The following is a 14,886-nucleotide window of genomic DNA, read 5'->3' as shown; positions in this document are numbered from 1 at the left end:
GACTCTATCCACCTTCTTCCAAATCGGCTGTCGGGCTTGGCTTGTTTTGATATAGCCTTTTTTCATTTTTGAAGGCCATCACGTCTGTTTTCTCATTGTCTTGCAGGTTCACTCCGTACGAGTGGTACAACCCACATCCATGCAACCCGTCTTCGACTCTCATACAGAATAACTTCACTTTGCTCAACAGTTTCTGGTTTGGCGTCGGTGCTCTCATGCGGCAAGGTATTTATATTGCTACCAAATCCCGTTTATGTTGTTGCTCAAGTAGACCTCGGATTGATATCCGATCGCTGCGTTGGGGATCGTTATCTGGATCACGCAACTTTTTCCTTTTCATAGAAAAATTTGAATTCGAACTGTGAGCATCAGGCAATTGTGACTAACACGGCAGATCACTAAGCAGACAAAATCATTTGATGTAGGAGTTGGCTTAGTGAAAAAAAAACTTATCTAAAATCTAATACAAAACTTTAACATAAAAATATTAAATAAATATAGATATAATAAAATATAATTAATAATGTAGCAAATAACACAAATAAATACATATTAATAAATAACAATTATTGTTATGAATAAATACAACTTACACAAGAGAAAATAAATAAATAATATAGTAAAAAAATAACATGAAAATGTAATACAAAACTATCGCAGAGACAACAATTTAGAATCTGTCTTTTAATGACCAATTGCTTCCAATACCCCCCTCCAGTGAATGATAGTAGTTTTTGCAAGTTAAAACATGAGTAAAGGTCAACTAGCAGGTGACCGACCGTTCGAATGCCTGGGAACTTTGGGGTCTCCAGTTAACCAGGGTGAACTTTGGGATGAAACCAGAAAAATAAAGCAGGCATGGGAAGGCCGTCGGAATCGAACCGGAGACCTTCTCACTTTGAGGCGCGAGCGCTAACCGGTTTCACCATGCCTCCCAAACTGTTGCATGCCTGTTGTAAATCTCGCATTAGTATGCTTCCTATGAACTATACAGACAAATCTCCAACGTTCTGTTCCCCTGAAATTCAAATTTTGCATCCCGTCTTGCGAGCGTTTTATCTTTATCGTGTTTATTTTCTCACTCCATGTCATTCCTTCAGATCATCAAGGTAGACGAGTAAAGAAGCGCAGGCTGCTGTGAGCTTGTTACATCAGTATCACATGTGCCGGCGCACACCCTGACCCGGAGCTTTCTCCGAGATGTCATGCCCAAAAGATAATGCCGGGAAATAATCCAATCCAGTCCGTCTACCGACTGTCTGTCGGCAAAGTACAATGTCAATCCTCTGGATAAAAGGCCATAGTTTCAGCCAATGGAGCTAGTGGGTTAGCAGTTAGCCAACCTGCTGAAGCAAAACATTACATTTCATTTATATTTCCACTTTGGCCGTCATCTAAACATGAGTTACACAAAGTGCCTGCAAATCAACAATATGCGGTCATTCTATGTGAGTGATGTTTAAATTAAAGCACTGCCCTCTTACATGGCGAGCAATGAAAGTATTCCATGTATCTTTGCATCACATAAGTCCCTTTCATTTCTTTCTTTCCCTCCACAGAAAGGTATAAATGGTATTCTTGTTCTTACTCTTTGTATTCAGCTTTCTTTTGACAGCCACGTTTTGCTCCCTTACTTTTGCTTTGGTAGAAAAGGAAGGAACATTCTTATTTTACAGCCTTGGGTTTTAGTCCCAACAAGCTGTGCAGAGGGAAAAGTACAGACAGTATGAAAAGGATTCACTATTCATCATTCTGAGCTGAGCTGAAAATCCCTTTGGAGCTCTTGTGTGTATCCCACTATTAAGATAACCTTATTTGGTGAATGACTTTGCTTTATAAGAACGTAGATGTTGTATTTTTCTTTTTATTGCTCCTTATTACGTAAATAGAATCTCACTGAATGCCTTATTAGTGGAATTGTACTAATTTACCCGCATTTCTATCTCTGAGGTCATCTGTTTCTTTACTTTCAGGCTCCGAACTAATGCCTAAGGCTCTCTCCACCCGTATAGTCGGGGGGATCTGGTGGTTCTTTACCTTAATCATTATCTCCTCCTACACGGCCAACTTGGCCGCCTTCCTCACCGTGGAACGAATGGATGCACCCATCGACTCGGCCGACGACCTGGCGAAGCAAACAAGGATTGAATACGGGGCGGTGAGGGACGGATCCACCATGACCTTTTTCAAGGTGCAGATGTTGTAGGCTCACGTCCGTTCCTCGATACAGAACTCAATTTCGAGTACACTTTCACAATAACTAAGTCTGGGCGAAAAGCTTGATGAATATAAAAATCAGTAATGCAGCCATTAAGTTTCTCATCATTAACGTGGTATATAGAAAATGTTACATTCTACTAAACTAAACTTTTGGGACAGAAATATAAAGAAATATCGAGGTTTTCGAGAGCAAGCGTGTCTCCAGCCAGGGATTTAGAGCGTAACGTTCCAGAAATAAATGTGAACAATACGCCGTACTATAGGAGTGAATGTAAAAAAAAAAAAAAAGCAAGACGAGAAGCACGGAGATCTTGGAGCTTCTTTATTACTTTGCTTACAAAATGGGACAAAGTTCACTTGAAAAGAAGATGCAACACATTTCTGAAAATATGAAATTAAACCCTAAGATGCCTGAAGTTTTTTAGCAGACCATTTTTTTTTCTTCTTCCTGGGGAAATTAAGATTACCAACAAGTTAACAAGAGACAGTTGACAGATTGCTAATGCTGCTAATGCTCCTGAGTAAAGGAGTACTTCATCTTACGGTGCGTTTATGGAACAATGAAAGCCCTATATATGAGAACTTTTAATTTCTTAAAATAAATGTCGATAAATCAGACAGTGAATACACAGCGATGCGGGGCAGATGCATCTAAAAACTTATGTTTTATGCCTAAGCCTGTTCATTTGTATTATATAACACGCCACTCATGTCCTCAGGCAGGGTTGTCACTTCCTTCCCCCACTGCCACCCACTATCCTCGCATCCTGGTAGCTCAGCAGGGGTGATGCATGCATGGGTTTATCCTCCCAGATTGCAGCCAGCGATTACAGCTGCCTGGATAGGAAGACGCAGGCTGTGTTGATGGCTCGAACAAATTGAATCAGCTGGAGGAGATTTAGAACACAGCTGTCCCATTTTCTTTGAGCATGAAGAATCACATACACATTCCAAGTCACACATCCGTCCTGCTATACATATATGGGCTTATCATGAATTATAATCTATCGTATATGTTGCGTTGTCGCTTTCCCAACAAGGCTTTGTGTTCATTGCTTTTGCAGAAATCAAAGATCTCTACCTATGAGAAAATGTGGGCGTTTATGAGCAGCAGAAAGAACACGGCGTTGGTCAAGAACAACAGGGAAGGCATCACCCGGGTCCTGACGACAGACTACGCCATGCTGATGGAGTCCACCAGCATCGAATACATTAGTCAGAGAAACTGCAACCTTACACAGATTGGTGGCCTCATTGACTCCAAGGGCTACGGAGTGGGAACACCTATAGGTAAGAGAAAGACCGAGGACCCAACATTTACCAATGGATTGATTCGGCGACCTCTGGAGACACTTGTTGTTGTAGGTCCTACCTTCATCCATCAAAACACTTCTTGCTTACAAGAGTTTTCTTTTTTGCACATTTTGTGTCAAGCGTAGGGGCGTGAACAAAGACGCAAGGCTACTTGCACACAACTAGATACTCAAGGTACTTGGCAACTTCTTGTATTAGTAAATACTTTAATGTGCAACTAAAGTAAGTGGTCCTGTGTAGACAGCTCAACCCCTGCAGCTCAACTTTATTTTTGTATTTTATTGTGATAGAAAAGTTCTAATATTAAATTAAAGATAGTAAATGTAAGTTTAAAAATGTTTGAACCATAAATATAGGCGCTTGTCAGGCTAATGTTTGTGGAGATTCAATGAAAAAAAAAAATTGACTGCCACTAGAAAGACTCGACAGCGTTTCCGTGTGGCCTCTGTAAATTGACATATTATATTATAGATTTAAATTTTATTCTATTTTGGACTTAGCATTTTCATTTGTTTGGATGTTGAGGAACGAGAGTTTCTCTTGTATCTTCAAAATACAAATGCGCCTTCATCGAAAAAAAAAAACCTAGTCAGATTTTCACCCCAAAAAGCCATGAAACATTTTGAGACAATTTAGGATTTCAACTCAAAGCAATACAATCTGCCTGATGTTTCTTATTTATCTATCTGACAAATCACAAAAGTAAAGGTGCGCTCATATAACATACAGTGCACATACATCCAAATCTCAAGGCGTGTGGTTGTTTTGAGGTGAAAGACTTTTTAGATCTGGTCAACTACCGAACATCTCGGGAGCGTTAAAAGCAAGCTGTCGTCTAGATAGTGACAGGGACCAGAGCTAACAAAGCTATTTCCCTTGACTGGAGGCTGAGCTCTCCTCCGTATTTCTTCTTTCGAGAAATAAATTGGATAGTTTTAAAGGCATTGCAAATCGATGTCCCTAACAGAGGTGTCGATTTGCTCCATTTCTTTTTAAAATAACTGCCATGTACAACTTTGGAAAGTCCAGTGAAACTCCATAATGCTCTCCGAGGCAGATGCCGTCCCAGAAACCTCGTGTTGCCGGTACAACAGTGTTGACAAGCACACCATTCCTGTGGTGTCACTGCCTCAAGGACGCTCCTTAAGACGTCGGAAGTTAGATTGATAGTATCTAATATCAAGATGGTAACTACATAGTGGACATTAATCTATAATAAAGCTCTGTGGATGCTGTATGATGGGAATCAATTGGAAACTTAAATTGGCTTGACTCCTCTCGGAAAGGTCAGAGGTATCGAGTTACCTTCATTCAGCAGAAATGTGAAAAGTGCTTCTGTCTTCCGGCTTTTTTGGTAAGCGCGTGCAATTGTGAGGTGAATGTGAACGCTGGACATGAACCGAAGGAGGAAGAGAAGGAGAAAGAGGTCGCCCGGGGCATTAAATCCACTTGGAAATCGGATAATTTGTCTTAAGCGAGTCGGTGCTTGGTTTGCCATGGATCTGGGATGGAGGCCATGCGGTGTTGAATCGTGAAAAAATACATGGAGGAGCATCCGTGCCTTCAACGGTGACGGTTCCCATTCAACAGCACGATGTCCCGGTGATCCTCGACTCAAACGCCCTCTCTGTCTCTTGCAGCCCCTCCCCCGTGCCGTATTCTCCATTAGATCGCTTTTAATCTGCTTTATCTTTTCCTTATTGAGTCGCTGTATCGTTTAGAATCGTCGGCCGTCAGGTTATGGTTGTTTATTGTCGTACATTCCGGGAGCTGAAGAAAAAAAATTAAAATAAACTACACATTCCTGGCAAACAAAGCTCAGCTGTTGAGCATGAAGCACTTTAACCAACGGTAATAAATAATTTGATTTAAATTGGACTGTTTTGTCATAGAGGTTTCCCTGTCACATATGGTACACTCTGCTCTTCAAGCAAAGGCTTTAATTTCACGGCTCACTAAAACACTGTAAACAGTATAACTCGGGCGAAGGCAGCCATGCCTCTTTTTCCATCGCATCTAAAGGTATTTGTCTATGAAAACGCTCAAAGAATACAAACAACACTCTGGTTTCGTTTTCTTAGTTTGCCTTCCATACCCCTTCCCTGTCTTTCTCCAGGTTCTCCGTACAGAGATAAAGTGACCATCGCCATTCTTCAGTTGCAAGAGGAGGGGAAGCTGCACATGATGAAGGAGAAGTGGTGGAGAGGCAATGGCTGTCCGGAAGAGGACAACAAGGAGGCCAATGCTCTGGGTGTGGAAAACATTGGTGGTATCTTCATAGTCTTGGCCGCGGGTCTGGTACTTTCTGTGTTCGTGGCTATCGGCGAGTTCATCTACAAGGCCCGGAGGAATGCGGATATAGAGGAGGTGAGTGCGGGTGGAGGTGAGGCGTGCCATATTGCCTCCCGCTGTAGCCGAAAAGTAGTTTAGCAATCATAGTTGTTGTTTGTAAATATCTCGTCTCGCACATTTCCATTGGTATGTTACTCTCTGAAAGTTACCGATTAATATTCTCTAGTTGAATGTCTTGTTTGGGATTGTTCAGTCCACTATAATTACTTTCATAATTATAATTTGTCTGGAAGCCGTTACACTGGGGATTTTTCGGTTTTATTCTCATCACGGTATCGTGAAGTTCCAAGCGGTAAACGGTGGGTTATGTCTCATCTTTCATTAAGACATTATAGGTTGGCGGTCGGCATCTACAATATTTAGTTTGGAATATTGGTCACTTTTTTCCCCGTTCATATCTGTTTGATTTCCGACACAATAGTGTCTTCAATTATGTTTTTGTTTTGTTTTTTTTTATATTGAACAAACATTCTATCTCATTAATTATAAATCCACATTATCCATTAGTTATGCCAAACAAAAAAAAAATGCATTCATTTCATTTTGTGTTTGTTTTTTAAATTAATTTTTGAATTATATTACCTTCTATTCATTCATATTCATTTTCACCTCTTGTGTTTTCTCCATCTTTTTCTTTGCGTGCTTGTGTCAGGCCTTTTGTTTCTTTTACGGGGTGCAGTCCCGTCAATGTCAGCGGCGTGGCTCCACCTCCTCCTCTGGCACCTCCTTATCTACTGATCTGGAAAGCGGCAGGTTGCTGGGAGATGACACAGAATAGCCATGGCAGCACATTCACAGCCCAAATACAGACTAAATAATAGGTTTGTAAGAGGCATTTGCAGGACTCCCTTTCTTTGCAGCTATCAAATGTACTCCAGTACACTCACACGTGCATCAACAGGATAACCTTGATCTATGTTCCTGTACTTTTACAACTAATAGCTATTTGAAGTGTTTGTATTCTGTCGGAGTGTTTGTGTGTGTGTGTGTGTGTGTGTGTGTGTGTGTGTGTTTGTGTGAGAAGCAGCGAACTGCAACGGAGTATATTTGAAAACTTCACCGCAAAGCTACACATGATAAATTACGTGTTGAATGTTTACTTTGAATCCCAGCAAATGGAAATCCCAGTTTGTTCCATGTACATTTTTTTAACTGTTTACTGCCATTTGTTTGTCTTACACATTACTTGACACCAATATAGCGTGTTCATTTGCTCCTCTTGGCAAAACATATGCATCTATTTTTATCATTAGTAATAGTAGTGTTAGCAGTTGCAGCTGTGCTAAGCTTTATTTGAATGTGAATTTCTTTAAGCCAGGAGAGGTTTGCATGTACTCTATCACCTTGTACTCACATTAAGGTAAACAAAGGTGAGACGAAGAACAGAATTCAGCATGCAGAGTACAATACGTGCACTCTTCTGGCTAAAATTAGTATTAGAATAACAAGAATGTTGATGAATAATACTCAGTTCCCTCTGCGTTTTTTTTTTTTTTAAATAGAAGTGGTCGAGTTGTCCCTTGACATGCATCCAAGGACGGGAGCAAGTTGTCATTACTTAAGTAACTGCTGGTGACTACAAGAGGTCTCAGCTTAAGCAGCAGTGGATGATATAACTATTTGTGGAGATTTAGACGGTCCTGGCTGCAATACTAGATTTCCCTTTTAAGGTTGTCGCATCGTATTTAATGCAGGATGAAGAGAGCACTCACAGCAGATATCAAATAATGCTTAGACAAATAGTTGATGATACTCTTATTAAAGGCTGTTGTAGAAGTAAGGCACATATAAATTGTATTTCTTAAGACTGTTAGACTTGCAGGTACTCAAGTCTGCAGGAGGCCGTATCTGTTTTAAGCAAAGTCCGAGGATGACGGCGGAACAACCTCTTCAGAAGGCTAATATAGAAGCTCTTAAAAAGCAAACATACGTGATTGAAAATCAATGACAGTGCAGTGTACTGCTGTGCCAAGTCAAACAAGTCAAAGGCATCTCATTTTAGATGCCCCTCTATGTGATGATTTCAAATAATTAGCATATTTAGAATGCGTCGCTTGCTCTATTAGGATTCAGGCACTGTCTTTCATTACTTGGCTGTGTAATTGGATTTTACGATCTGACAACAGAGTTTACAAGTCTTCTAGATTAATTGCTCTAGCATTTCTACTACTATCTGATATTGAATGACGGTCGATGACTATCTGCTCCCATTTTTCTGCAGGTGCGTTCCTCAAAGCGTGGGCTAACGAATCAAAACCCGTGGTCGTATGACCAAAGTCGGACGAGTACTCCAACAATAAGTAATACTGACAAGCCCCTGGCGAGGAGCAAGCGTGTTGGGTTTCTCCTCACTGAATGATATTGTCACCTCCTTGACACGATGTGGGAGGGGAGTATATTTATGACAAGTCTTTGCATTTACAAACAGAACTCTCCGTTAGCGTGTTTGGCCTTCTTGGTGTCATCAGGTGGCCTCCTGTAACAGGCACCACCTGGCCGGTGTTCGGTGTTTGCGAAAAATCGCCTGCCCGAGCTAAAACCGAGTGGTGTTTTGTTACTGTCAACTCATCAACACCTTGTAGCGAGGTGGATCAGGTGGTAGGGCGGTGCCAGGACTGTGGAGTGATGACCTGAACTGGGGACATTGCTTGTAGTGAAAGGAACGCTCTGAGGATCTCCTAACCCTGAATCAGACCAACCAGAAAGGAGGAGAAGCTACAACACCCTCACCGAGTTTGTCTGTGTGCCAGGAAATGGTGTCATTTGTCCTGCGGACCGGGGGGGGGGGGTGATTTTCTCCATTAGAAAAAGGAAAGACGCGATGTTCGACGACTTCGTGAGGCGCACGTGGTAAAACGTACCTGTATGTGTGTGCGCTCGGAGATGAGCAGATAGGACGTTTGCTAGGAACGATGAAGATCGGTTTCTAGTCATTCACAAATGATAGGATCTTCATTTTCCAGGGGAGCATGGAGTTTGTTTACATCCTGTGTACCTGCGACTTCTGTATTCTCAGCATAATTGAGGGTGAGATGGAGTAATTAGCGAGACGGGAAGATCAGTGCAGCATCAGCATATGCGTGAGCAACGAAGCTTCCGTTGTTTTGAAGAAAATGCTATGTTTCGAAAGCAAAACTCTAGACTGTGCAGTCAGCTAATATCAATGCCAACTTTAGGCATTTTGTGAGAACCCCTTCTGGGCAGGGTGTCCTCGGGGTCTGTCAAGCCTGAGAGGTGTGTGTGTGTGTGTGAATGTGTGTGTGTGTGTGAATGTGTGTGTGTGAGAGGATTCATATTATCCGACCTTGGATCACCTCAGCGTGTCCCTAAAAGACTTAAATGACTTGGTTGACTGGCTCGTCCTGCTGCCAACCTCCGCCAGATATGAGGATGAAAATAGATGAATTGATGTTCGTGGTCACAGGTGTGCTTTTCCAGCTGTGACGAGTAAAAAATAAAAAAATAAAAATAAAAATAAAAAAATTTGCAGTGCTCTCAATGAAGCACTTCTGAAGTAAGAAGTGGTCATTTTTGAAGGTTCATTGTGACTTGGAAATCATCTTTCTCTTTTGCATTTGAAAACCAGGTCTTGTATTGTGTTCTCTTTCAGTGCTTGTCTTTAAACACCATGATGGAGGATTTAGGAATCTCTGTGCGGTGTTACAAAGGCCTCAGGAGGAGGTCACGATCCCACGCTGCCAGGTCACCTTGCATCTTCTGTCAACCCCAACGTCCGACAACGAGGGACGGAGTAAGACAGGACTCCAGCACATAGGCCTGGAATACAAGAATTGAAAGACCCCTCGATCAGACTGCTGTTGGGTCGCTCGCTGATCCTCAGATGTTGTTATGGATGTGAATGAACTCCTCACCCCGGTCATTACACTGTATGTGCATGGATTATAGGTGACGCGCACCATTAAAGTCTATAGTTTTCAAAGTCTTGGCTTTGTATCCACTTAAATCATGAAAAGAGCTCTAGCGTAGTTTGTTCCACTGCGGTTTCCCGTGTCTTGGACTTGAATTTGTGAACATGCCTGACAACCCTCTTGTGTAAATGTATGACTGCTGTTACTTTGTGAGTAAAATACTTTTGCATTTTTTTAGAACAACTTTCTCCTTTGTAGTTTTTGTTCGGTCAGATGCAGTGTGTGTGTGTGTGTGTGTGTGTGTGTGTTTGTGTTTTTTTTTTTCTTTTTCTCTGCCCACTGGCAGCCTGCAAAGGACCCTAAGCTTTGCCTGCTGATCTGAACCCCAGCTAGTGAAAGGAGATAAGAACCTCTAAGGAAACTCAGGAGCAAACCTGCTGTTTTATACCCTCCAAGTATCAACATCACAGACATCAAGTGAGTTTCCCTCTTACACACACACACACACACACACACACACACACACAAACACACACACACACAAACATGCAAGCAAGTTTTTGCTGTGGGGGTGGAAAACTTGTTTCTCAACCTTTGTGATTTTATGAATCATTGATTTATTCCCTCATATAATATCTGTCTGCTGATCTTAGAACTGGGAGAGATTTTTTCACCAGATACATATTTCAACAACAGAATGTGATGAAATATTTAAATTTGCTAATTTAAACTGCTCATGGTTCACCCGGGATTGGAAAAATGCTGAGAGGAATTTCACGCAACGGATTAATAAAGTCCAATAAGATAAAATTAAAGAAAAAAGAAAATTCAAAAGATCCTCCACTCATATGAGAGAAGGTCAGTTTTCATTATTATTTATCATAATTTCTTGAAACAAAACATCATAAATATATGGTTTTAAATTATTATCAGGGATATTGATCATAAGGTCCTACCGTTTTTTTTTGGCAGGACAGCGAAAAGAAGAGCTTACATTTTGATCATTTTCCAATATTTCGTGTTGTTGAAATCCAATCACAGAGTGGAAAATGAAGAAAGTTTGTAAAACATTTCAAGGGTATTTCTCTCTGGCAGATTTCTCTCCTGAGGTCCGTTACGTGAGGCGGATTTGCTTTGACCCCTGTTCCGCAAGTAATCAGAACGGAGGAATTTAGATGTTCTCGACGGCCTCGAAACAATTCTGGGACAACTCAGCGGCTGGAATACAGAGCGCTGGAAGTGAACCGAAATTCCACTTCATTCATCACGACCCATTTGAGATGAAATAAATCCAGCGCGCGCACAAATGCATCACGGTGACATCGACGCGTAACGAAAAACAAAAAATGGCTCCAAAAGCAGGCGTCTTAGGAATCGTTATCGTATCTGCTGCATTTCATGCCACTCCTTCGAAACCCGGATTTATTCCTCTCAATCTTGAGAGAGAAGATGAACGTTGAAGTTGCTCCTTGTATCTCCTCCATCTCTCGCCAGACACTGAGAACCTCCTCCTGCTCAACACCACCTCTTTTCGGCATCTGTCCTTTGACGTCCTCTCATCGTTCTCTTGTCCTCTCTCTCCGTAAGTACAATGCAGACGCAAAGTCAAGCTGACGCCGCCCGCAACGGTGGGAGAGCGGCCAGAAAATAACCCTTTGCGGACATTAAAGAGAAAGAAAACCGATAAGGAGGCCCTTTAATGCCATTCATTATCAGCCTTTCAGATCTGAGTCAATGCGGTGGCAATGACACGTGTAGCGGGAAGGAGCAGATAAAGCGACTCCTGTCGGGCGGTTTGCTGTTGGATTCATCGTACTGGTTTACGTGCGTTGATTTGTGTGTATCCTGAGGGAATTTGACCGAGCTTTTCTTAATCTCTTCATGTAATGAGATTTCTCTTTTTTGGTATTCAGATTAATTCTGGGATTGGGCTCAGTCCAATGTAATAGCGTTTGGTTGAGTCTAATCTCCCGTCCCCATAATTCTTAATCACCACCAAAGGCTGTTTTTTTTTTTTTTTTTAACATTATTCTAATCCATCATGAATGAGGCCATGGATTACAACATTGACCTTTGCATTCACAGACGTGGGGCTTCTCTCTCTCTCTCTCTCTCTCTCTCTCTCTCTCTCTCTCTCTCCTGGGGGCCGGCCTCACCTGAACAACACTGTGTTGTTGAGTAATGTTTCTGTCTTTGGTGGCGTTCGATTGCTTGTTTTCACCTGGATAAACTATTCGTCTTATTGATGTGGAAACACAGGACGCTCAACCTTGGCAGTGGTGGGGAGGTGAGACAGAGAAATGGAGACGATAAAGGGAGGATGCCACCCGTGCGTTTGCGCTAAAGTCTGTGTTGTTGACATGAGCAACTACAGCAAAGTATGCATTATGATAACTTCATTATGTTGCATGTGCATTGGTGAGAAATGCACATGAGAAATATGCTGCGTTGATCTTAAATTCACTGACTAAAAAGTGACCTGGACAGTCAATTCAATTCGTAGAATTCCAGACATTTTTTGTGCTTTTCTTCCTATTCGATCCTCTGCTGCAAATCGGAATGATTTTAGTGATTAAATTGGTTCAGAAGTGTAACTGAGATGTTTGAATAAGATACGCTCTTAGGACAATGATTTAAATGTAATTTCAACATGTAAATATATAAACATGATGTAATATGCGAATATATAAAAAAATAAATAAATCCAATTTGAAATGAAATGTAAATCATAGAACAAACTATTATACAAACTTAGGATTCAGTATAATTTTTTGAGGATTAATTATGAAACAAAATTCCTTGAATTAAACAATGACATATTTCAACAGTGAATTCCGAGGTGGTATTAAGGTTCATCAAACTTATAATTTTATGTTGAAAAGCTCATATTTATTTTTATTGTTGTCTATATAATCACCATTGTGAGCATTATGATAATTAATTATTGATGACATTTATTTTCTATTTCTTGATTTGGATTTACACAATACTTTTCGAATCCACTGTATGTCTGAATACAAAAATAGTAGTTTCAACTCCTTTAGACTTGGCAACTTGAATCATTCTTTAACGCATATTAATAATGTGTACTTTGATGTTTTATTTATTTATTCATTTACTTTATTTGTCATTTACTTAAAAAAAAATACATCCGTAGGAATGTCGCTGAATAAAGCGAATGAAGCAAGTACTTTTAAGATGATAATAATAATAATTTTATAGTGATAACAACAATACTTAAAAATAGTAAAAAATAGTAATTGTACTTATGGATCTCTCACAGATACATAAAACTTGAGTGTGGCCCATCACCACGTGATAAACATTGTGGGTCCAATAAAGCAAGGCTGTGTCAACAGGCCAACAATGAAGACAAACGAGGAGGAGGAGAACTAGAACTCCTGGAGCTCCTGGGGCTCATTTATCTCTCTCCCTCTCTATTTGTCACTCTGTCCAGCCTTCCTCAACCGCAGCAAGTGCCCCATCATTTGGAGTCTGGCTGTAAATTATTCAGAGGGAATGCTGGCATCTGCTGGCGTGCAGGTGCAGCGGTGGAGTTATGGTTATGAAACTGCAGGTCCGAGCAGTAAATCAAAGCCAGACGATACATAAACCATAAAAGTCAGGGATAACCACGGCCTTGTTTATGTTGCCGCCGTCCCGGCTGACTCATCCTCGCGGGCTTAAAGTCACTTTAACATTATTATTACGATTAAGTTACGGCCTTGAATCATGATCAAACCTATTCATATCAGCCTACGAGCGGGACCCGATGAAAGGCAGCTTTCAAGTGAGGATTAGATATGTGGACTTTGCGGATACGGCTGTTTTCCTCTTTTTGATAATGCATGGCTGCTTTATTTAGCCAAAGACATACCAGAATTTACTCAGCCTATTAAAGGTAAAATTGTTTATCTGAAAAGCCCCGAATCAAAGAATTGGATTATTCGACCGAAGAGGTAAGATTGCTCGAAATAAACAAGGATGAACTGGCACCCCGATGTACTGGGTAGATGTGATAGTAAAAGGTGGAAGTCTACATGATGTAAGATGAGACCTCGCACCTTCAACATGTTTCTGTTGAACTCAAATAAGAAAAAGAAGAAAAATCTATTTTACATTTTTTAAACGAAAAACAGCCCGGTCTGACTTATGAATAAATATTTTAATGATTTCCGATTCTCTTTTTTTTCTTCTGAGAGTTTCCTTAAGTTTTTACTCTCCCCGATGCGTATTTTGGTAGTGCTAAAGTCATCATCATCGACAGTAGTCATCAAACCAATAATCGAAATGGGAACGAATGGAAAAATAAATGAACTGATTATCATTTGATAGTTTGAATCCCTTACTTTCACTATTTTCCAAACGTTTGCCAATTCATAAATGTCTGTTTTTGTGAGTTGATATCAAAGTATCTGGAGAAAGTTTGAAATAACAAAAATGAATTAATGAATTAAATTGATTAAATGAATTAAAATAGAATGGATATTCGGAAATAACTATTTTCAATACAGACGAACTGTGAACCGAAACAAGACATCCCATTACAACTGTTTTCATTGAACCTTATTTTATTTCCTGACTTGACTCCTATAAAAAAAACAAAAAAACAAAAAAACAATAATAAGTGGCTCATGAAATAGTAAACATTATAAAAATCAGATCACTTGTGTCGCATCCCTTCCAGTTTATACGGTCATAAACTAAAAAGTTTACCATAGAGTTCGCGCCCCCTCGCCCTCCAACCCTGCATAAACAGATGCTCTATTTTCTCCCGCCGGGGCTTTTATAACCTGGGGGTTCATTCTGAGTAACTGCCTCATTGCACAGCTATTGCAGAGTCCATCCCGGCGGTATGACCGTGTCACTCAAACTGGTACCGGAGCTATGGGCATTTTTGCGGGTTAAAGTCATGTCATCTGAGACATTTAATTGGGCCCCGGGCCGCCACGGCGGGGGGGCGAGTGGGGAGTTGGAGGGGTTGGAGGGGTTGGAGGGGGTGCAGCGAACAACATTCCTGCACCGCCTGCGCCCTTTTGTGTTGTGGCCGCAGACTGTGGACACCAGGCTGCTGCTGCTGCTGCTGCCGCCGCCGCCGCCTTCCATGCAAAGCTGAGCTGATGTGGAGCTT

At 41.0% G+C, this 14,886-nt stretch overlaps 1 protein-coding gene across 4 annotated transcripts in view; it reads left to right on the top strand.

Moving 5' to 3' along the window:
- Positions 1–9,992, top strand: part of grik1a (glutamate receptor, ionotropic, kainate 1a) — a 36,832-nt gene extending 26,840 nt beyond the window's left edge. For 2 of the 4 annotated variants that reach the window (XM_086176976.1, XM_086176974.1), the window contains 6 exons: positions 107–225; positions 1,974–2,191; positions 3,285–3,510; positions 5,651–5,901; positions 6,539–6,707; positions 9,497–9,992. In XM_086176976.1, the coding sequence (XP_086033102.1) occupies positions 107–225; positions 1,974–2,191; positions 3,285–3,510; positions 5,651–5,901; positions 6,539–6,664 (940 nt within the window). In that variant the 3' untranslated portion in view covers positions 6,665–6,707; positions 9,497–9,992. The remainder of the gene's footprint in view (positions 1–106; positions 226–1,973; positions 2,192–3,284; positions 3,511–5,650; positions 5,902–6,538; positions 6,708–9,496) is intronic. The other 2 variants (XM_086176977.1, XM_086176975.1) reach the window with 1 other exon arrangement.
- The last annotated feature ends 4,894 nt before the right edge of the window (positions 9,993–14,886 follow it).

This window comes from Fistularia commersonii, chromosome 29 (genome assembly GCF_037954325.1).
Source record: "Fistularia commersonii isolate RoL2024-O1a breed Wild chromosome 29, RoL_Fcom_v1.0, whole genome shotgun sequence".
NCBI classification, from domain to species: Eukaryota; Metazoa; Chordata; class Actinopteri; order Syngnathiformes; family Fistulariidae; genus Fistularia; species Fistularia commersonii.
This window is presented reverse-complemented; position numbering and strand designations above follow the sequence as displayed.